Source organism: Tetranychus urticae, chromosome 3 (assembly GCF_039701765.1).
Source record: "Tetranychus urticae isolate SD_2017Ah chromosome 3, NJAU_TeUrti_SD_1.0, whole genome shotgun sequence".
Taxonomy (NCBI): domain Eukaryota; kingdom Metazoa; phylum Arthropoda; class Arachnida; order Trombidiformes; family Tetranychidae; genus Tetranychus; species Tetranychus urticae.
In genome coordinates, this window is record NC_142960.1 from 17002403 (window position 1) to 17026524 (window position 24122).

A 24122-nucleotide genomic window follows, 5' to 3' on the forward strand; every position below is an offset into this window, starting at 1 on the left:
TTTTTGTGTTGTGTTTAAATAAGTATCAAATTGTAATGGGAAGGATCAGAAAAGATGCTTTGGATCTCGAGTTTTTACCCGCAACAAGTAATGTTAGATTTATTGGACCAGAAAGGATTACAAGTTTTTCAAGCTACTATGACAAAGAACGTAAAGAAGTATATCGCTCTGATAATTCATCGCAGAGGTATCTAGACGCCACCAAGTTGAACATACCAATCAACTGCGATACTGAATCTTATGTATGTGATCTTCCAGGCATATGGGAGTATTTCATGAACTGGATTGGCAAACATGAAGAAATTATTAGAGGTCCAAATCCTCAAAAGGATCCTCAACAGCAGATTGATTTTATATGTACAAATCTGGAATTGAAAAAAATAATGCTTTCATGTTATGAAGAAAGCGACTGGGCTGTATGGACATTCAGAATCGAAAATGAAATTTTTATGCGTTTATACGATGGAAAGACTATCGAAGACAATATACGAAAATTACATGGGGTAGAGTCCAAACCGCAATATAATCCTAGGAAAACCAATAAAATGAATTATGCAAGATTGGATGTCATCAGAAAGATAACTAAACGAGTTGAAGAGCGTGAATTGAACTCTGACACTGATCAGGATATATTAAGTGTTATTGCGACTTCAAAAATTGGCCAACATCGTATATTGCATGCTGGTATTACAGAGTTTGTGGCGGATAAAGATGATGTGGATAAGCCAATTGATCAAGTCAACTTTGCAGCACTGAAACTCATACCCTACCTGTTCAGAGGACGTAACACAGGTTTTAATATATCATTATATCGTCATCTGTATTGGTGGGCCTCTGCACTGGTTGCTGGAGTCGAAACACTCATCTGTGGAGATCTTGATGAAGATTTTACTCTCAGTAAATTGGAAGTACTTCCAGCCAGTATACTTAACACAAAATATCATGCTGCAGCTCAGAAGAAATGTCTCATTACTTTAGACAAAATTTTACATTTCATCAAATCTGAAGTTAAAGAAAAAAACATGGTTTATCACTTTCATTTGAATGCGGAAACTCGAGAAGTCATTGTGTCTCCTCCAAAAAAATTAAACTTAGAAGCTATTACAAATTGGAAGTTACCATATGATATTAAAGACTCAGCAAAATCTTAGCCATGCAATGCCAAATTGTCGAAATTACTCATTACTTTTTAATTTAACTTCAATCAAAGCTCAGCTCTGTTAAATAAATCAAAATTTTGATAAATTAAAATTAACGACAAAAATTAAGTTAATTAACTTCAGTTGTGATTCATATAAACTTTTTGAAATAAAATGAATTTATTTTAACTTAAATTCTTGACAACCTATTGAATTTTTGACCTATCTAATTTTCAATGACCATACAAATGCCCATAGAATAGTAAATAATTTTTTCTAGAAAGCAAGGAAAAATGCTGAAATCGAAAAGTTGCCAGATAATTTCGTTATTTCAGTCTTCAACAAGGGCTAATATACCGATATCAACCAATAAAATCTCTATAATTCTGACGGTTCCCTCATAATGTCAACTGTTAGCTCTGATACTAACTGTATATTGTAGATGGGACTTCGAAAGTGAAAAAGAGCTAACGGGATTTCATTTACCATAACTGTAGTGTCCATGATGTTCACTTTCGTTAAATGGCAGATTAAAATCAGCAAAGAATTGCTCTCTTCCGAGATGTCTGATCAGAGTCCTTCAATGTTTAAATCAACAAGTTTTAATTCACCGATATGCCGAAGTATTTTGATTGAATCTATTTACATAGCGACCTGATGTTCGAAAGGGATATTTTATAAAAAGTTGGTTAATATTTTGTGTGGACTTGAAAACGGTTCAGGTTTTGCTTAAGCTTCAAAACTACAAAGTTTGCTTAATCAATTGGCTTGTCAATATCATCTTTACTTACCACAAACTCATAGATTTCTAACAACTATCTAAACTTCTAATATCTACAAATGATTTCTGGTAATAATGCAGTGCAGTCTATTTTAGTGTTTGACAAGTTTGTGAGTCTAATTTTCTCTCTTCAACTTGTTAAGCTATCTTCCTGAATTTGAATCTTGCATAATGAAACTTATTGGCTTCTCAGGATCGTAATGGGATTTTATCGCTAGCCTTTTCGTCAATAGCTTAACTCATGATGATACCGAATATGATATCCAATGTCAGCGAAAATATTAAAAAAGTTATTATTAAAAACCAATTTATTTGTAATTCTTGCACGAAGTGTATACCTGTCAGTGTGCTAACGAAAATACTCGACACAAACAACTGCTTTGATCAAAATTTAAGATTTAATCAAATCTTAAGTTCAAGAAAAAAATGATGTATAACTTTCATTTGGACGTGGAAACTAAAGAAGTCATCAAAGATTTATTCAGTATCCTACTTTATTCTTGGGAAGTCATTGTACTTCGTTCAGAAAGGTATCAGCCTTCGATATCATTATCGTTTCCTAACAATTCTGTAAAAACTATTTTCTGATTAAACACTTCAGCTTCGCATATTTTGAAGTAGAGACATCTAACGCTAGTAAAAAAGAATGAGCTGGTTTCTTGCTACGATGATTGTAAATTACAGTCTCTGAAGATTGGGTTAGTTTTATGATTCAATTTATACACACTAAAGGGTAAGCTAATTTAATTGTTATCACTGTAATTTTCAGTTACCTCTAATAAAAATTAGCAAATTCTGTTTTTTGAGCGTTAGATGTCTCTTCTCCTACAATGCGCAATATACGAGATTTTAATGTTTATTAGAGGCGTTAATTTACTCTCATAACATTAGATAAACCACAAAATTTCATCAAGAATGAATCACGAATCTTGATAAGCTGAATGAGGAAGTTCAGCCATTTTCTGAAGCTACTTAGAGACGTTAATTCACTCTTTGAACATTTATAAAATTTTCAATTTGTGATTCATATTATTTTTGTATTGTGTGTCATAAGTGTCAAATTGTGAAATGGGAAGGATCAGAAAAGATGCTTTGGACCTTGAGTTTTTACCCGAAACATGTAAGGTGCAATTCATTGGACCACAAAGGATTTCATGTTATTCAACCTACTTTGATGACAAACATGAAGTAGTATATTGTCCTGATAATTCATCGCTCAAATATTTAGTCTCGACTGAGCTGGACGAGCCACTTAAATGTGCGGAAGGATGCAATCCAGAATCTGATGAATGTGCACTTTCATGTCGATGGTCTGATTTCATGCATTGGATTGACAAACATGAAGAAAATATTAAAGGTCTAACTTCCCAGGACGATCCAAAACAGCAGTTTGATTTCATATGTACTAACATGGAACTGAAGTATATAATGCTTTCATGCTTTGAAGCAAGTGATTGGGTTATTCATGCTTTCAAAACCAGAAAGGAAATCTTCTTGTATTTGGCTGAGAGAAACATTACTAAAGACAAAGTAGAGTCTAAACCCCAATATAACCCTATGAAAACCAATAAAATGAGTTATGCAAGATTGAATGTTATCAGAAAGATAACTGAAGCAGTTGAGGAACGTGCAACAAACTCTAACACTGTGACGGATATACTTAGCACCGTTTCATTATCGACAATTGGTCAACATCGTATATTACACAATGGTTTTACGGAGTTTGTGATGAGCAAAGATGATGTAGATAAACCGATTGACCAAGCCAACTTCGCAGCTTTGAAACTTATGCATAATCTGTACGAAGGACAAAACGGAGGTTTTAATATTTCATTTTATCGTCATATGTATTGGTGGGCATCTGCTTTGGTTAGTGGCGTTGAAACACTTATTTGTGGAGATCTTGATGAGGATTTCAATCTTCGTAAATTGGATGTGCTTCCAGTCAGTCTGCTGAACACAAAATATCACGCTGCAGCTCAGAAAAAATGTCTCATTACTTTGGACAAAATTTTACATTTCATCAAATCTGAGGTTAAGGAAAAAAACAAGGTCTATGAATTTTGTTTGAATGCGGAAACTAAAGAAGTCATAGTGTCTCCTTCAGAAAAATCCATAGAAGATTACCTTCCACCATGGTATGTATCAGGTGATACTCCAGACCAAGCAAAATCTTAGCCATGACAACTTTGAATTCAAAATCAATATATCAAAATGCACTCACAACTGTACAATTAAACTCAATCGTTGCTCTGCTCTGTAAAATGAATTAAAGTATCAAATGAAATAAAATAATTTTTCACTTAAATTCATGGCAACCTATTGAATTTCTGATTTTATATCTAGCTGCATGACCCCAGTCGAGTGATACACTGACGCCATTAAAGCGATTCGCCGAGCACGATGACTGATGAACCGGAGCGAAAAAATATTAAAAATTGAAATATTTAATGGGGTCAGATTAAACAATAAAATTTGAAAATCAAATATGATCGACGATTCAAAATATAATATATTCCAAAGTCAAGATGGTATGAAATAAGTTACAAGCAATCTTAAATTTTAAAATAAAATAATGAATACAAGGTGGTTGTTAAGCATTGACACGACTTGTGTTTTTGGTTGCTTCAAACTTCGAATTTTTGAGCATGTTAAGAGAAACAGGAATCTTTGACGAAACTGAATCTTCAAAGAGACTAACTGAAAGAGACGCGGTAACCTTTCTACTAGATTTTTTTGCATTGAAATGGACATCGTAAAACTTGTTGCTTTTTTTAACTTTAGATTTTATGAAATCTAAAATTTTGTCCAATGCAATGAAACATTTTTCCTTATGGGCTAAATAATTTTCGTTGAGTATACTGGCTGGAAGAACATCCAATTCGCGAAGATTATAACCCTCATTAAGATCTCCACAGATAAGTGTTTCGACGCCACAAAGCATAGCAGATGCCCACCAATACATAAGACGGTAATCCTCGATATTAAAATCTTTGTTATCTCCTTTGTACAGGTTTGGCACGAGTTTCAAAGCTGCAAAGCTGGCTTGATCAATTGGCTTCTCTACATCATCTTTGCTTAAAACAAACTCAGAATTACCTAAGTGCAGTACATGATGTTGACCGATTTCTGAAATAGATACAGTGCTGAGAACGTTCAATTCCGTGTTTGAGTCTGATTCTCTTTCTACAACTTGTTTAGTTATCTTCTTGATTACTTTGAATCTTGAATAGGCAAGTTTATTCTGACGAGTATTATTGTCGGACTGCTGTTTCCTCTTTTTTGATGGATCTATATCGGTAACAAACATGAAGATGGTCCTTTTAATTTTAATAGCATTGATAATCCAATCAACTTTAGTGAAGGGCGAAAGCATTATATGTTTCAATGCGGCGTTTGAACAGATGAAATCTATCGATGATTTTGAATTGTCCGAAGTTGAGCGATGAATGATTTCCTCATTTAAACTAATCCAGCGAAAGAAATTTGGCCATGTGTTTGGAAGTAAACATTTATCAGTGTCAGGATTGAATCCTTCGAGACAATACAGCGGCTCGTTCAATTCAGTCGAGACTAAATATCTTTGTGATGAGGTATCAGTTCGATAAACCAGTTCATTTCCTTTGCCATAGCAAGTTGAAAAACACCCGATCCTCTTTGGTCCAGTAAATTCAACTTTCTTTGTTTCTATCAATAGTAAAAGCTCCAGATCCAAAGCATCTTTTCCCATTTTCCAAATCGAAAATTGTTCACAAACGGTAAAATATCAATTGGAATATTAAATTTTAAAACTGTTAAATATTAAAATTACAAACACACAAACTTTTAAAGCAAATGCATGAAAAATAAAAGAAAACAAAAGATAAATTTTAAACTTATACACGGTGGCGAGAAAGTTTATGTGGTTAAGTAACACCCATTTAATCTTTAACCGCTCTTCCTATGCGCATATTTATTCCCCTTTTACTTGCCCCTTTCAACATAAACTTTCTCGCCATTCTGTAGAATCCCTGAATTTACCAGTTGAGTAACTGAAGCAAAGTTATTGTACATTGTAAGCGCCAATTACGAATAGTTATTCGTCAATATGAGTTGATCAAATGGTAACTCAATAGTCAGATATATCATTCCAATAAGCTCAAAATGTGCATCCCGAATGTTAACGATTTTCGATAGTTTAAAATTTACAATAAATGTATTTCTGACAACTATCCCTCGACGTGCGAAATTACCAGGGAAATGGCTTATTCATAGATCCGATCTTTACAAGTTACAAATTAACGAAGAAAAATTGCGTTAGTCAATTTCAGTTGTGATTCATTTAAACCGAGATATCTGCTCAGAATGGCAATTTTCAATGCTGAAATCAACAGGTTTTAATATACCAGGTTGTCGAAGTATTCCTATTTTGATTACATTTGTAAATATATTTATACTGCGACTTGATATTTGAAAGGGATGTTTTATAAAAAGTTGGTTAACATTTTGTGTGGACTCGAAACCGAAAACGGTTCAGTATTTTCTGTATTTATGTATTTCAACCTCATAACTCTTTATAAGTATTTTTCTTTATTAAGCAAATTCGATTCATTACAATTATACAATATCAAAAAAGCAAAAAAGAATTTTCCAAAGTTGACTTGTTATGAAAACTAATTTATCCGCAGATTATACAGATTAACAAGTGAAAAGGATGAAATTTTTATAATTTAAACTTTAAATTTGAAAGTTGTCATGGCTAAGATTTTGCTTGTTCTGGGATATCCTCTGATGCATTCCATGGCGGAACGAAAGCTTCTATGGGTTTCTCTGAAGGACACACAACGACTTCTTTAGTTTCCGCATCCAAACGAAATTCATAGACCTTGTTTTTTTCTTGAACTTCAGATTTGATGAAATGTAAAATTTTGTCTAAAGTAATGAGACATTTTTTCTGAGCTTCTTTGTGATGTTTTGTGTCGAGATTGCTGGGTGGTATTACTTTGAACTTTTTAACTGAATAATTATTATCAAGATCTCCACAAATAAGTGTTTCAACGCCACTAACCAAAGCAGATGCCCACCAAAACATACTCCGATAAAATGGGATATTAAAACCTCCGTTACGTCCTTTGAACAGATTATGCATAAGTTTTAAAGCTGCAAAGCTGGCTTGATTATTTGGCTTGTCTATGTCATCTTTGCTCATCACAAACTCTGTTAAACAGGTGTACAGTATACGATGTTGACCAATTTTTGAGAATGATATTATATTGAAGAAATCTGTTTCAGAATTTGAGTTGAACTCCCGTTCTTTAACTGGTTTAGTTATCTTTCTGATAACATTCAATCTTGAATGTCGCAGCATTTTGGTTTTCTTCGGATTATATGGAGATTTGAAACCTTTTTTCACTCTAATAGCTTTGGAATAAGGGCCCAAAGGTTTAGAACTTGCCTGTTCTGAGTTTGTTTGTTCTGAACTTGGTTTTTCTGAGCTCGTTTGTTCTGAACTTGTTTGTTCTGAACTTGGTTTTTCTGATCTTGTTTGTTCTGAACTTGGTTTTTCTGAGCTCGTTTGTTCTGAACTTGTTTGTTCTGAACTTGGTTTTTCTGATCTTGTTTGTTCTGAACTTGGTTTTTCTGAGCTCGTTTGTTCTGAACTTGTTTGTTCTGAACTTGTTTGTTCTGAACTTGGTTTTTCTGAACTTGATTGTTCGGAATCTGGCTGTTTTGAACCCAAACCATCTTTGGTAAAGCACAAAAAGATTACACTTTTGATTCTGAATGCATGAATAATCCAATCATACGTTTGATATAATGAAAGCATTATTTGCTTTAATTCCACATTTGTGCATATGAAATCAATCTGCTGTTGTGAATCGTTTTGAGGAGTCAGACTTTGAATAATTTCATCATTGTCACCAATCCACCGCATAAAATTTCGCCATTGCCATTTTGGGTCTGGAGGTAACCATTTATTAGATTCAGGGTTGAATCCTTCGAGACAATTAATCCGCTCTTTCAATTCTTTCGAGACTAAATATCTTTGTGATGAATTATCAGGGCAATATACTTCTTTATATTCTGCGTCAAAGTAGGTTGAAAAATAAGCAACCTTTTTTGGTCCATTGAATTTAACTGTACTTGTTTCTGGCAGTAACTTGAGATCCAAACACTCTTTTCGCACCCTTTCCATTTTTATATTTTGACACTTGTTCACTCACGATAAAATATAATATAAAGCACAAAATATATCACATTAACATGTTTAATCAAATAAGTTAAAAAACAGTTGAAGTTTTGCCGAAAAATTCAAATCCGTTATTATGATGTAACTTTTGCTATCTTCTGCACCAGAGAGGGAAGTGAAAGAAAGAGAGGCAGATTTTTTTCGATTGTATCGATATTAGTCGATTGAAACAAAAGACGCACTTGCTTTATATGTAACTGATTGAATAAAAAAACATTTGGTATCACAATTTTGAATTATAATATAATAAGTTAAACATTTTAGCTATTCCTTTCTCGTTAGACATTTGTTAGGGAAAGCAGAATCAATCATATGCGAAAATATTTCTGATGAACTTTATTTTCTTGGATTTCTTTTGAATATGTTTAGTCAATTACAAATTTTGCATATATTTCATTAGGAATGACCAATATTATTTGATTATTATTTTCTATGATCGTAAGGTTTAGAAATAGATAATTTTTCTTGATTTTTGATGATTTTCAATTTTTATTGCTCGAATTTTTTATACAATTCCAAAAATCAATCATCAAAAAAGGACTATTTTAGATATTAATTTTGCTATACATCTCATCGTCAATAATTTTACTTTTATTGTCATACTTTTTGACACTGACTTGATGCTTGAAAGTGCTATTGTATAAAAAGCATGTTGTGTGAACTTTTTTCTTCAGTTTAAATTTTATTGATAGCAATAATTTTCTTAGCAATATATGATAATAATAACAATAACAATAACAATAACAATAACAGAAATAACTATTAATATTAGTTCCTCTAGTTAGCGGAATTCCTTTAATAGGAGCGACAAAATTTACATTAGAATCTTTTGTATCTTCACCAGATTCTACGTCCTTAGACCTTCACCTTGATGCTCTAGATTCAATTTTTCTTCTCCGAATCCTATCAGCAGTTTCACCAATAACATCTTCATTCATATCCACAGGAGAAGTGAAGTTATCAACTTTGACCTTTGTTGCTGCCATTGTGGCCAATTGAAGTGGCCAATTGTCTTCACAATGCTCTATTGGGATAGGAGGTTGTAAAAACTCAGCATTTGGATCTGGATCAGGTAACTGTTGACTATTTTTGATAGTACGTTTTATATCTTCTGCTTCATCGTACAGACCATGAGTGGCTGCACAAAGGTAAGCAAGAGAGGTTTGCCCACAGTTCTTAATCATCTTAACTCTTTCTGATGCATCTCCTAAGAAAAGAGCAATTTGGAATTGAGCTGACGTGTCCTTTCGAATCTCAGCGATCTTCATCATTTTTCTAAGCTTTTCCAGATTTCCAGTAATTAAATAAAGGAAAGCAAGTTTATCGAAATTTTTGATCCTTTGATAAGCCATTTCTACAACTTGATGATTACCCTGAAGAAGAGCGGCTTCAGCTAATTTTTCCCAACATGTTTTATCGTCTAATTTACGAGCTGCTTCAGTTGCGATTTCAATATTACCACATTCTAAAGCTAAAGCAAATCGAGTTTCCTCATCTTTTACAAAATTTAAGGCCACTTCTGGATAACCTTTCGATTGAATATATGCAATTATAGACTTCTTGAAAAGTTCAATTGGAACCTTAGTTAAGCCTTCATGATAACAACGATAGACAACAGCCATCTTGACTCGGAATTCAGCAGCATCAATCGACAACTCTTTGAAGACACAATCATGATTTACATTTTGTAAATAATAAATAGAGTTGTCTTTTATCTTGGTTAGATAGATTGGTAAGTAAAAGGTTCGAATAATACCATGATCTCCATTAATCAGAGCGTATTTTATATGCTTGGCAGTGGTGTAAATGAAAACGTCAGAATCATCCCAAACTCCACTCTTGACAGCTGTAGTTTCGGTTATGGAGCTTAAAATATTCAACTTGCCAGTACAAATGCTAACTTTGTTTCGATATAAGAAAGCAACCAACGACATATCAGCATTCCAAATAACATGCTTGACTTTAGAAATCCTAGCAGAACGAATGCATTGTAATTGCAAAACATCCCAAAGTTGTATTGATGTATCCGTTTCGAGCAGAAGTAAACCAGTGTTGCCAGTATAAAAAATGTTTTTGATTGGAATATCGATGGATATTTTTTTAACTGTTTCATTGCTCAGATTTTTGATGAAAATGATAGTTTTGCACACATCTAGTACAGCAAATGCATCCGATGCAATCCAAATTGCTGGTGAACCTTGGGATCGTTTGGATTCACCCAAGGCAGGAGATGGGTTATCGGGATCAATATCTTTAGGTAAAAAGTAAAGATCATAACCGTGCTTTGGTAACTGGCATGAAACCAACATAGCATTTTCGGTGGGGTTGTACGAAAGCATGGATAATCGGACTAGATGAGGTGGGCGTAACTTCAATATAGGAATATCATTGAAAGTTGAAAAGTCAAGGCGATGAAGATAATAATCTTTGATGTAGAACAGCAAATTAACATAGCGTGTAAAAGCTGGGGCAATTATATCACGTTCATGACAATCTAAAAATAATGAATGCTCCGTCATAAATCCTATGATTATGCGCTCCCGCTGTGAATCGTTTTGAGGAGTTAAACTTCGAGCAATATTGTCCTTTTTAACGACAATGAAATGTCGCCCTTCGTTTGAATGTAAACATTTATTAGATTCAGGATTGAATCCTTCGATGCAATCAAAAGGCTCTTTCAATTCAGTCAAGATTAAATATCTTGTTGATGTATTATCGGGGTAATAAAGCACTTTAAATTCTTCGTTAAAATATGAAACTACTTTTTTTCCAAATAATTTAACAGTAATTATTTCTGGCAGCAACTTGATATTCAAAGCAAGCTTTCTGATCACCAAATCCATCACTTGTGCACACATGATAAAAAAATAATAAGAACCACAAAATATATTACAAAAACACTTCTAATGTAATAAACAGCAAAAAAATTTGAAATTTGGTCGAAAAATTAAAATCCGTTATTATCATGTAACTTTTGGTATCTTCTGCACCAGAGAGTAAAGTGAAAGAGAGAGAGAGGCTACTTTTTTTCGATTGTATCGATATTAGTCGATTGAAACAGGAAATTCATAAGTGACCCATAGTTCATAGTCCATGAGATTATTAAGAAAGGCTGTCTTACGTAACATTCAAAAGGCGAAAGTTTAACTCATACTAACATAATGACTTTGTTTAATAGCTTTTTTACTGAAATTAGCTATAGACCATCTTTCTTGATTTTTTAGTACTTTTGCAGTTTTTTGAGCTAATATTTCTTTAAATTATGAGTTAGATTACGAGTTATATTCCCAGCTTGAAACTTGTTCAATAAATGTTTGACAATAATGAATGACCGAAAAAAGGCTTATTTAGACATTATTTTGTGATTTACCGAAGTATTTTTATTTTTATTAAATTTAAATACACAGCGAATTGATGTTTGAAACGGGATGTTTTATAAAAAGCTGGATAATATTTGTGTGGACTTTATTTTTTCTTCAGTTTTACTTTTATTGATAGCAATAATTTTTATTAGTAATATATGATAATAATAATAATAATAGCAAGCATTAATAATAACCTAATAACTACTATTGGTTCCTCCTTGATTTAATCTTAATCCAGTAGATTGTTTATCAATTTGTGAAATATTACAAATTTTGCATAACTTGCCTTTAAACTCTGGTTTGTAAGCGGCATTACAGAAAGGACACTTAACATCTGGTCTACCTCGGTAAATTGGTTTATATGAGTAACCACAGATAACGAATGGATTGTGTTCATCATATTCTAATCGATGTTCATCAACTGGATTCTTTTCTGCTAATTGTAATAACTTTTTGTTTTGCTGAGCGACTTCAGGCTTAGGTCCTAATTCAAGTAATCTCCTAGCGAAGGAGGCAGCAGTTTTATAATTTTTAAGCTTAAAGAAAAGATTGGCTGCTGTTCGAAGAGTTAAAATGGTGTGAACAGGTTGAAGTTTACAATGCGTAAAGTATGCAGCCATTTCACATGATCGTTTTTGTTCTTCTAACGAGGCTGAAGGCCATCCATCTTTGAATAAAGCTTTACGTTCTGTCTCAAGTTGAAGACCTAAAACATATTCTTTACAAATGTCTAAAAGTTGTTTTGCTTCACTAGCCTCTTCATCTGAATCAACGATCAAGAATAAAATTTGTAATAACAATGAACGGAATTTGTCTATGGCTTCCACAAATTTACCAGCATGGGTCAAAGAATAGGCTGCTTGAAGACGTTGGAAAAGATCTGGAAGTTTAATGGAAATAGAAGGTAAACCTCCTTTAGGGCCTGCATCCTTCCAATTACGTTGTGGATAACTGTACAGCGAAGGTAAATAAACTAAGCCCGAATGGGCAGTTCTTGATCGAGTGTAAAATGAAAGAACTAATTGTTTGAGTGGCTCAAAGTTAACAGCTCCTACTTGGTCGTTAAGAAGTCTGAAAGCTGATTCAAATGAACCTGCAGCAATATGGTCCACAGCAAATCTAGAATTGTTTACCCAATGTTGTGTTGGTGGAGTTCCTTTAGTAGGAGCAACAAAATATGCATTAGCATCTTTTGTCTCTTCACCAGGCTCTACATCTGGCAATTCTAGACCTTCATCTTCAACATCCCAACCAGCATCTTCATCATCTAGATTCAATTTTTCTTCCCCAGGTTGATTATCAGCGTTTTCATCAAGAATCAAATCATCGTCATCGCCCCAGCCTTCACCAATAACATCATCTTCATTCATATCCACAGGAGAAGTCAAGTTACCAGCTTTACCCTTTGTTGCTGCCATTGCACCTTCGAAGAAACCTTTAGAAACCGTTAGAAGAGGCCAATTGTCTTCACAATGCTCTATTGGAATTGGAGGCTGTAAAAACTCAGCATTTGGATCTGGATCAGGTAACTGTTGACTATTTTTGATAGTACGTTTTATATCTTCTGCTTCATCGTACAGACCATGAGTGGCTGCACAAAGGTAAGCGAGAGAGGTTTGACCACAGTTCTTAATCATCTTCACTCTTTCTGATGCATCACCTAAGAAAAGAGCAATTTGGAATTGAGCTGACGTGTCCTTTCGAATCTCAGCAATCTTCATCATTTTTCTAAGCTTTTCCAGATTTCCAGTAATTAAATAAAGGAAAGCAAGTTTATCGAAATTTTTGATCCTTTGATAAGCCATTTCTACAACTTGATGATTACCCTGAAGAAGAGCGGCTTCAGCCAATTTTTCCCAACATGTTTTATCATCTAGTTTACGAGCAGCTTCAGTTGCAATTTCAATATTGCCACACTCCAAAGCCAAAGCAAATCGAGTTTTCTCATCTTTTACAAAATGTAAGGCGACTTCTGGATAACCTTTCTTTTGGAGATAGGCAATAATTGACTGTCCAATTAGTTTACTTGTTCGAACCATATGTAGTACTTCATCATAATGACGATTAACAAGAGCCAGCTTGAATCGGAATTCAGTAGAATCAATAGACAACTTTTTGGAAACACAATCACGATTTAAACAATAAACAGAGTTGTCCTTTATCTTGGTCAGATAGATTGGCAAGTCAAGGGTTCGAATAATACCATGATCTCCATTAATGAGAGCGTATTTTATGTGATTGGCAGTGGTGTAAATGAAAACACCAGAATCATCCCAAACTCCACTCTTAACAGGAGTAGTTTCGGTTATTGAGCTTAGAATATCCAACTTACGTGTACAAATGCTGACTTGATTTCGATTTAAGAAAGCAACATTCGACATATCAGCATTCCAAATAACATGCTTAACGTTAGAAATCCTAGCAGTATGAATTGATCGGGATTGTTGAACATCCCAAAGAGCTATTTCAGCAGCAGTTTTGACCAGAAGCAAACCAGTACCAGCATAGAAAATGTTTTCAACTGAAAGTGCGGTGGATAATTTTTTAACTAATTCATTTTTCATGTTTTTGATAATGATAGTTTTGCTCACATCTAGAGCAGCAAATCTATTACGTGCAACCCAAATTGCTGGTGCACCTTGGAATCGTTTGGATTCTCCCAAGGCAGGAGATGGGTTATTAGTATCAATATCTTTAGGTAAAAAGTAAAGATCATAGAATGCATATTCGTGCTGTGGTAACTGGCATGATACCAACATAGCATTTTCGGCTGGGTTATACGAAAGCATGGATAATCGACCTCGAGTAGATGGGCGTAGCTTCATGATAGGAATATCTTTGAAAGTTGAAAAGTCAAGGCGACGAAGATAATAATCTTTGATATAGTACAGTAAATTGCCATGGAGTGTAAAAGCTGGTCTCTCTTTACTGGTTTTGAATAAAAACATACCACTATCATGACCGGCAGCCAGAAGATTCTGTGTTGGATGAACTGCTAGAATCCAGAAACGATCATTGTCTCTACGATAGGTATGTAATAGAGTTCGTTTGTTAGCATCCCATATTCTTAGACTTTTATCCTCAGAATTAGAAATAATGAGCTCAGATTTTGGGTGGAATACAACACAAGAAACATTATTGTAATGAGATCGACAAGTGTCAACTTCCCAGGCTTTGGAATCGTTATAACGCCAAATACGTATGACTCTGTCATCTGCACCGGAAACTATTTGAGGTGATGTTGGATGGAAACAAGCCCAATTAACTCCTCTCTCATGTCCTTCTAATACATGCTTGACAACTGCATCTGACTGACCGAAAAGATCTGTATGACCAGGACCTTTCATGGAATCATCTAATCCCCCAGGACCTGGGGCAACATTTTTCTTTCGTAGACCAGAAATGTCCCAAACTCGCACAGTCTGGTCAAGAGAAGAAGAGACAACAAGATCCTCACTTGGATGAAATTGTGCACACATGACATAATGGTTGTGTCCAGTTAGAACTGAAATACATGTACGTGATTGCCAATTCCAAATACGAATAGTTTGGTCATCAGAGGCACTAAGAATCCATGGATACTCATGATGGAAGAATGTTGTTCTAATGATTCAGAAAGAGATATAAGAATATTGAATTATAATATTTACACGATAAGGCTATGAATTGTAACCAGCAAACTCACCTGATATAATCCAAATGTCCAAGAAGAGTAAACAAGCAACGTCTCGTCTTGTAGTTCCATACTTTAATTTTGTAATCATCACCTCCAGAGACAAATAAAGGCTGTTGACTGTGGAAGCAGATACCTCTAACAGGTCCTTCATGTTCATCAAATTTGTCAATCAAGGTACTAACCCGATAATCCCAAAGTTGAATAACACCATTGTGAAGAGCCGCCAAGATCCATGGTCTTTTGTGGTGAAATGATAGGCCTTTGACTCTAGCTGATTGAGTCTCAAATTTGATTAAAAACGGCATCGGCCTCTCCTTTTGAGAAATCTGGTCAACAGATTGTTTCAAGATGAAAAGCATAAATAAAAATTATTAAGACAGTTGGTATGAGAAGATAGATAGAGAAATAGACAGAAAGATGAAAATCTCTATCTAAATCTGATGAATAATAAGCGATCAGCACTTAAATTAGTAGTTGGATAGAAAGTTGTTATTAACTTCAAATGTATTTAATTACCGTTATCACAAATAGTTAATCTTTAATTGTAAAATTGATAATGATGACCGGATTGACAAAAACATATGAATGTAAAATTCAACATTTAACTTGGTTGCGTGGAGTTGGCAGGTTATTGCTCTACAGCGCATTCCCGTTGATGAGAAGGTATTTTCAATGTAAAGCGGTTTGTTTGATTATACATGTGTCAGTGAAAAAGCCTCTCATCTATTCACCGGCAAATCCAGAAAAATTCTGAATGGACTCAAGATCTATTCAATATTATTATCAGGTGAATTAAATTAATTTGAATTAAATTGTCTGAAAATTTGAAAATTTGTTTATTGTCGCTATCATCATATAATTTCTATGTTGTATACATCATCATCGTAAAGCAAAATCCGAATAAACTCGGCATTTCGGAACTTTCTAAAATTCTTGATCGAAATCTTGATTGAAATTTACATCGAGAAAGGCACTGTGATCAAATATGTAATAAATAAATGGACAAAAATGCCTTAACTACTCAAATCAATAATATTTAAGTAAATTTAGTATGAATGTATCACAGTATAAACATTTTTAAATAAGTTAATGCAAACTTATGTTCAGAGCCAACGAATCAAATAAGCTCTATTTGTACCTGTGATTAAAATTAAAAAGAAAATAATCAGTTTTCATTTTTCCAATTGATCAGTGACCATATTTACCTATTTTTATAAATGTTAGATTGTTCGGGAAAACATCATTATCGCAGATTAAATAATCAGTGTCTAAAATCTTTCTACCATTGACTGAAACTCCACCTTTGTTGATCATCACAGTGGCTAGATCTAGAATATTGAAGCAGAAGTTTAATTTTAATTTCAAGTAGATTAAGATCAGTCTATTTGTAATTACCTTCATTTTCAAAACAATTTGTTTTCATGATGATATTCAACAAACTTGTACCATTTGGTACAAGTTCATGATATATAAATGACTTAGATCCGAAAACTTCTATTAAATCATCTTCAGTCAGTTTACCAAGAGCTTCAGTTTCTCCTTTCAAAAGAGCTTTGCTGGCGTTTTTCGCTTGGTTCAAACCAGATTCTGAAAAAAGAAAGAATCCAATTCAAGTAAAATGAAAAAGGTAAAAGAAGCATAGAGTTAAATCATTAGAATTGTAAGATTACCTCCATGAATTAAAAGTACTAAACTATCAGCTAATTTTTCGTGTGCATGGAGAGTTTGCTTCTTCAAATCTTTTTGTATGATACTTTCAATTTCTTGGTTATTATAAAATGTGAAATATCGAAGGAATCTTTCGATTTGATTATGTGGTAATTTCAAGATAGCCTGGAAAAAATAAAGATACGAAATTAATAATTTTTCTATGTAATTCATAAATACTTACTTTGTAAAGAGAGTAAGGAGAATTGGTGAATCTTTCGAGGAATAAAGATTTTCCTTCAGTCTTGCCCATTTTTTTACCCTCCTTGTCCAACAGAAGAGGAACAAAAAATCCATAAACCTCCTGGTTACGAAGATTTCGGATTAGTGAAAAACCAGCTTCAATATTAGGAGTTTGATCATTTCCTCCAACCTGAAAAGAAAAACATAATTAATTTTCAAGATAAAGAATTGCTGGATCAAAGTGCAAAGTGAATTGGACAAAAGGTACTCACCTGAAAACAACAATTGTGTCGGTCAAATAATTTCAACCAATCGTAAGCTTGCATAACAGCATAAGAAAGCTGAGCATAGCTATAATTTTCGGAGTGCTCTTCAACGCGACTTTTGCGAAATAAATTCCTAACATTAATGGCTGGACCACATTCTGCTATGATATCTGAAAACTTATCATCTGAATACCAATTTGAATTGTTGAGGATTCTGAAATAAAAGCAAATTAAGAATCAATTAAATTGTTGCTAATGGTCAATAATCAAAGATCTAACTAATTTAACTCACATTGGTTCGTGAATTGGTTCAGAAAATTTAGGTTTCCAAAAATATTTCAAGTGATTTACAAAAATACTGACTAATGTTGATGATATTCGCGAAGCATTTGCTTCAATTGTTTCTCTATCTAGAGATTCGCGAGGTTTTAATCTTCCAGTTGGATCACCAACTCGAGCAGTTTCACCTCCAATCAGGCAAATTATTCTATGTCCATTCCTCAAAGCATGAAGTAGTGGCATAATCACTAAAAGATGGCCAATATGAAGACTGGGACCAGTTGGATCAAATCCAGTGTAAAATGTTTGTTTCTTTTTGAGAGCCTCGATCATTTGCAATTTTTTATTCTGTGGAAGATAACCTTCCAGCAATCGTCTTTCCTCCAATACATTGAACAAAGTTCTTGAAGACGTTTGGTGAATAGAAGACGATCTCAACAAATGGCTGAAAATGAAAGGAAAATCAGTGAATAAATCATGGATGAATATCATAAAGCAATTAATTACTTACCGTATCTGACTGATTGAATTCATCTTTGAGTTGTTCAATATTTAAAATTTAGACTTAAATTAAGATTGATGCTTGTTTCTTAATTGTTGATCATTTTCAACTTAAGACATACTGTTATCACATGGTTTTGTAAAACAGCTGTTTTTATCAAGTTAGCAAGTAAACAAAAACAAGTTTCGCAGTCAAATTTAAAACCATTTCAACAAATTGATCAGATCAGAGCTTAATTCATCCTGAAATTATTCAAACGTTTACCCTTTGCTATTATTTCTTTGCAAACAATTAATGCCGCAATCCACTATAAAAACAATCGATACGAAATTATCTAATGATCTTGGATCAAATACTTTTTGTATAGGAAATGCAACCCATTATCTAGAATCTTCCATTGCCCAAGTTAATGATGACGTGTAAAAGGATATGTATTATAATTAATCTCTGGTCCTTTCAAATCATTGACAAATGTTACAAAATGATACTGATTAATTGGTCCTGGACCAATGAATGCAATGATAATTAAACCGGTAGCTTTGGTTTTAACATAACCTCGAATTGGGATGAGTGTTTTACAGAGCATATAAATGTTATGATTAAATGAATCTGCTTCAGATCACAATGATGGGTGTTTATGAATATTGGCATGAATGAAATCCAGAAAACAAGGGCATCATGATACTGTCAACAGTGACCATTGTTAACAATTGTAATTGTAAATATTCAAATATATAACCAGAATGTTTAAAAAGAGAAAGAGAAAAAAGACAGAGAAGGAGGAGGAGACAAAGGAGAGATGCTGATAGTGATGTAATCTGGGAGAAGCGGCCAATGAGGTTAAGCCAGATCATCATACAACTTGGATATTTTTTTGCTGGGTTTACAATACTCTTTTGCTAGTTAATATTATCCAATTGTGTTGATTGTCAGTTTAAGTTCTTCTGTTGTTCTAGTGTTTTCTTGTCTGATTGACTTTCATTTAAAACTATTTTGTGCAATTCTTGGTCTCTCAAACATTTAAATTGATAATACCGGCCAACAATTTGTTGTCAACACTGGTTCGGTCTTCATCATGTCGCGTTTCAATTATTTATTAATTTTTACCCTAACTCTATCTTTTACAATTTTATCAAGTAAGTGTTATTTTTCCATTATTCCCTAATGCATTCATGTATTGTCACTACTAATTTTTGATGTCTATTACCTTAGATAACATTCACGCTGAAGAAGTCTCTGATGCTGTTGAAGGGGAAGAGATCAGTTTGGATGCCAACTTAAAGGCTGGCAAAGAAGGAAGTGTCACTGATGCCCAAGTTGTTGCCAGAGAAGAAGAAGCCATCAAATTAGATGGACTCAATGTTGCTCAGATGAAAGAGTTACGAGAGAAGGCTGAAAAACACCAATTTCAAGCCGAGGTTAACAGAATGATGAATTTAATCATCAATTCACTTTACAGTAACAAAGAAATTTTCCTTAGAGAATTAATTTCCAATGCTTCAGATGCGCTGGACAAAATAAGAGTGCTGGCATTAACGATTAAAGAAGCATTAGATTCTACTGCTGAATTATCAATCAAAATTAAAGCAGACAAAGACAATAATTTACTGCACATCATTGACACTGGAATTGGTATGACTAAGAATGAGCTGATTAATAACCTCGGAGTTATTGCTAAGTCAGGAACTTCAGAGTTCTTGCAAAAAGTTGGGGCCAGTGACGATATCTCAACCACTGAACTGACTGATTTAATCGGTCAATTTGGTGTTGGATTTTACTCATCTTTCCTTGTTGCTGATCGAGTTGTTGTCACTTCTAAATCTAATGATGACGCTGATCAATACATCTGGGAATCAGACTCAGCCTCATTCACAATAAACAAAGACCCTCGAGGGCCAACATTAAAACGTGGAAGTCAAGTTACATTACACATCAAGGAAGAGGCAAAAGATTTTCTTCAAGAAGAAACGCTCAAAGAGCTCATCAAAAAGTACTCTCAATTTATAAATTATCCAATTTATTTGTGGTCTAGTCGAACTGAAGAGGTTGAAGAGCCAATTGATGATGAATTAACTCCAGATGATGCGGCTGTCAAGGAAGAAGAAAAAGAAAAAGAATCTAAAGATGATGAAGATGTAAAGGTAGAAGAGGAAAAAGAAGAGAAGAAGCCTAAAACAAAGAAAGTTGAAAAGACTATCTGGGAATGGCAATTAGTAAATACTGCAAAGCCAATTTGGACCCGAAAGTAAGTTTAAAAGTATGTTTGTAGCTTTTTTATACTTAATCGATTTCTCTCTTTATTGTTTTTAGACCCGCTGAAATTACTGATGAAGAGTACAATGAGTTCTACAAATCAATAACCAAAGATTCTCAAGATCCTTTAGCAAAAACTCATTTCATCGCAGAGGGTGAAGTAACATTTAAATCACTTCTTTTCATTCCTACTGTTCAACCTTCTGAATCATTCAACCGATACGGTACCAAAACTGATAACATCAAGTTATATGTTCGACGAGTTTTCATCACCGATAACTTCACAGACATGATGCCAAGCTATTTAGCTTTCCTTCGTGGTGTTGTTGATTCTGATGATCTTCCATTGAACGTTTCTCGAGAAACTCTCCAACAGCACAAGCTTCTTAAAGTAATAAAGAAAAAATTAGTTCGTAAAGCTTTAGATATGATTAAAAAAATAGCTGAAGCTGATTACGCTAAATTCTGGGGTGAATATGGTACTAACATTAAACTTGGAATAATCGAAGACACTGCTAACAGAGCTCGCTTAGCAAAACTACTGAGATTCCAAACATCAGGTCTCGAAAAGGGAAAAATGGTCTCTCTTGGTGATTATGTCAAACGGATGAAAGAAAAACAGGAACACATTTATTACATGGCCGGTTCTAGCTTCGAAGAAGTAGCTAGCTCTCCATTTGTTGAACGTCTATTGAAAAAAGGTTATGAAGTACTTTACTTGACCGATCCTGTTGACGAATATTGCATTTCAGCTATACCTGAATTTGAAGGTAAAAAATTCCAAAATGTTGCAAAGGATGGTCTTAAATTGAATGAATCTAAAGAAAAACTTGAAGCTTTACAAAAACAATTCGAGCCTTTAACTAAGTGGTTAGAAGGAACTGCACTTAAAGAAAAAATTTCCAAAGCTTCAATCTCTCAGCGACTCCATGATTCACCTTGTGCTCTTGTTGCAAGTCAATTTGGATGGACAGGTAATATGGAAAGATTAGCCAAAAGCAATGCTCACTCTAAAAGCAATGACGTTACTCGTGAATACTATTTATCGCAAAAGAAAGCTCTTGAAATCAATCCCAGACATCCATTGGTTAAAGAGATGCTTAGACGTGTAGAAGGTGATCCTGATGATGAAACTGCCAAGAATATGGCTGCTCTCATGTATGAAACTGCAACCCTTCGATCTGGTTATATGTTATCTGATACTCAGTCATTTGCATCTCGAGTTGAAAGTTTATTACGAAAAACATTAGGAGTTGATGAATCTGCTGCAGTCGAAGAAGATGATCTAGAGGAAGAGGCACCAGAACCTGTTAAATTTGATCAAGAAGAGGAGGAGAAATTTGATGAACCTTCAGACGAACATACAGAGCTTTAGAAATATGCATCAAATATTTTTTGTTCATTTGCTAATTTGTTATATTTATTGTAATCATCAAAGAATCAAACTTTACATTTCCTCATCCTTAACCAAACTTGATTCTTTGATTTTTCACTAAACCTTCCTGTCACATTGATCTTTTTTCATAAAGATCGCCCATTTTTGGTTCATATTTAAATTAAAACAATTTTTTACAAGTACTAAAATCAGTTTAACTCTGATTAAATCATTATTTCTTGGATTCGGCAATTGCTCTTTAAAACTGACAACAGTTGTACTGATCTTAAGGGATTTTTCCATGAATAATTAAATAGATCTTAATTGTGAGATATTAACTGTTTATGGCGACTTTAAGATAACATTAGCTCTACCTATTATGATTATGAGCGAGTCAAAGAGTTTAGTGTTGGTATTTAATCTTACGACAAAAAAAGATGTAGAATAATAAAATCATGTAATCATATCGTAAATCATTAACTTCCGATGAATCCAAACATGGTCAAACAATCAATCAAGATTGAATCATAATCAAAGTATAATTTTGATGACTTGTTTTATGTATAGATTTTTATTATGAACCTTTCTGTGTAAGACTAATGAGAGTTGGTAATAGGAATACATAGTAATACAAAAATGGTTTGAATATGAATGCTTGCATTTTTGTTATTGACTTCACAATTGACTATCACGCTGAATACAGTCTTTAGCTATTTTTTCTATAATCAAATTCGTAATTCTTGTCATGAATTAATTACCAAGGGTAAGATCTTTAAATAACAAAGATAAAGATTGAAGATTCTTGAAAACTCTCCTTGGTTACATGGTGGTAAAGTACCTCAAGCAACTAATTGGAAGCCAATTGTAGATTGATGGATAAATGAACGATATTATACCAATGTCAAAGATTGCATGCTATACCGACAAGAAAGAATATATTGCATTATGTTTATCAATCGATAATGGAGGATGAAATCAAAACAAAAATCTGGACACACTGATTATCCCCGCTCTAGAAGTAATCGTCGTGAAATTAAAGGATTTCAAACTGATTTAAAGCTACTTTAAAAAGTCTCAATATGTACTGCGATTTACGTATACACTTTATAGCAATAATAATAATTTTAAATCGACTCAAACAATGTATTCAAATCGAGCGGTGAGGTCCAAAGGAAGGTACTTGAATGTTACCTTGGTGATTTTCCGTTCTCGGAAAACGGAAGATCGCTTACTGTGCAACTTTCATAGAGCAAGATAGCTCTTAGGAAGCAGTAACGATGGATGAAACAACAATTATGAAGTTATTGAAATAATTAAACAACTCTTCAGGATTTCTTAATCAGAAGTCCTTAAACAATCCCACTTTAAAATGTAACTTTAAATTGTGACCACTTTAAGCTTGACCAGCTTTAAAATGTTAGCTGATCTCTACAATAGTTGACCTGCTACTATAGTCACCCATGTGCTGAGATGGCGTGGTATTGGAACATTTTTGGTGATTTTACAGGTAATATCTCTCTTTTCGATGCTATTTTTACTTAATTCCACCCTCTTGGTGTTTTCTGTTAATTATTGACTTAAAACAAATGCTAAGGGTAGGAATATTGATACTCGATAGGCCTTCGGTGTCCATTGCTCCAATCATTGGAAACCATCCTCTTACTCTCGTACAAATTTAATGAAGTTATTTTTCTGTATTATAGATTTCAATAGTCGACTGGAACTCAAGTGAGCGTTTTACGGAAGCATCGATGCTGTTGTAATGGTTGGAATTGTTTCTATGGGTTTTATATTCACAGTTAAATCTCTTCGTTGGAGCAGAACATGATATTGAAGACGATAGATTTACTGTTGAACTCTCTAATCCTTGCCATGATCAACATTCCCTGTTTATTATCAATCTTGCAATGGACTTGAGTCTAGTCACTAGACAAATAAACAACGCAAAATTTTTAGCAAGCTACTGTAAATAAATCCTCCAGAAGTAGTGCAATACCTTGAGTCTAACTCAAATTATGTGCACTTTCTGATTGGTATTATCTTTACAACATGTACTGTAGTTAAACGATTTTATTTGTTGGCCTTTAAATCTAATTATGCTGCTTGAATTATCTTGTCATAAACAAATGAAATCAACTTTTAATTATGAACCAACTGACCATTATTTTGTACTATTGTTTTAATAATAACTGAACTTTTCAACCGAATTTGAAGTAAATTGCTCAACAATTCATGCTCATTTCCTAGTAAATTTTTGTTTGAAGCTTTGTTCATTAAATTGATTATTAAAAGTAAAAAAAGTTATGATATTAATGAGTCTCATCATCAGAACCAAAGAGTAACTCTTTGATCATAACATCAAACAAG

At 33.6% G+C, this 24122-nt stretch overlaps 3 protein-coding genes, 1 long non-coding RNA gene and 1 pseudogene across 5 annotated transcripts; 2 read left to right on the forward strand and 3 right to left on the reverse strand.

Moving 5' to 3' along the window:
• Positions 1 to 9012: 9012 nt before the first annotated feature.
• On the reverse strand, positions 9013 to 11007 carry LOC107362865 (coatomer subunit alpha pseudogene; annotated as a pseudogene).
• Positions 11008 to 11503: 496 nt separating this feature from the next.
• Positions 11504 to 15763, reverse strand: alphaCOP (coatomer subunit alpha). 2 transcript variants are annotated; one of them, XM_015930192.3, is made up of 3 exons: positions 15707 to 15763; positions 15200 to 15516; positions 11504 to 15117 (listed from the first exon to the last, which is right to left on the reverse strand). In XM_015930192.3, exons 2-3 carry the CDS (start codon positions 15493 to 15495, stop codon positions 11709 to 11711), a joined length of 3705 nt encoding a protein of 1234 aa, XP_015785678.1. In that variant the 5' UTR covers positions 15496 to 15516; positions 15707 to 15763; the 3' UTR covers positions 11504 to 11708. The 2 variants fall into 2 exon arrangements, with proteins under 2 accessions (XP_015785678.1, XP_015785677.1); XM_015930191.3 differs by having other exon boundaries at positions 15200 to 15763.
• Positions 15764 to 16199: 436 nt separating this feature from the next.
• Positions 16200 to 18447, reverse strand: TyrRS-m (Tyrosine--tRNA ligase, mitochondrial). The gene is made up of 8 exons (XM_015930196.3): positions 18137 to 18447; positions 17639 to 18070; positions 17353 to 17560; positions 17082 to 17270; positions 16861 to 17023; positions 16586 to 16777; positions 16396 to 16518; positions 16200 to 16328 (listed from the first exon to the last, which is right to left on the reverse strand). Exons 1-8 carry the CDS (start codon positions 18157 to 18159, stop codon positions 16294 to 16296), a joined length of 1365 nt encoding a protein of 454 aa, XP_015785682.2. The 5' UTR covers positions 18160 to 18447; the 3' UTR covers positions 16200 to 16293.
• Positions 18448 to 19069: 622 nt separating this feature from the next.
• Gp93 (heat shock protein 90 Gp93) lies at positions 19070 to 21958 on the forward strand. Its single transcript, XM_015930193.3, has 3 exons — positions 19070 to 19263; positions 19340 to 20372; positions 20438 to 21958. The coding sequence occupies exons 1-3, from the start codon at positions 19203 to 19205 to the stop codon at positions 21753 to 21755; spliced, it is 2412 nt and encodes an 803-aa protein (XP_015785679.2). The 5' UTR covers positions 19070 to 19202; the 3' UTR covers positions 21756 to 21958.
• Positions 21959 to 23008: 1050 nt separating this feature from the next.
• On the forward strand, positions 23009 to 24006 carry LOC149093505 (uncharacterized). Its single transcript, XR_016199757.1, has 2 exons — positions 23009 to 23262; positions 23459 to 24006. It is a non-coding gene; the product is annotated as an uncharacterized LOC149093505 (long non-coding RNA).
• The last annotated feature ends 116 nt before the right edge of the window (positions 24007 to 24122 follow it).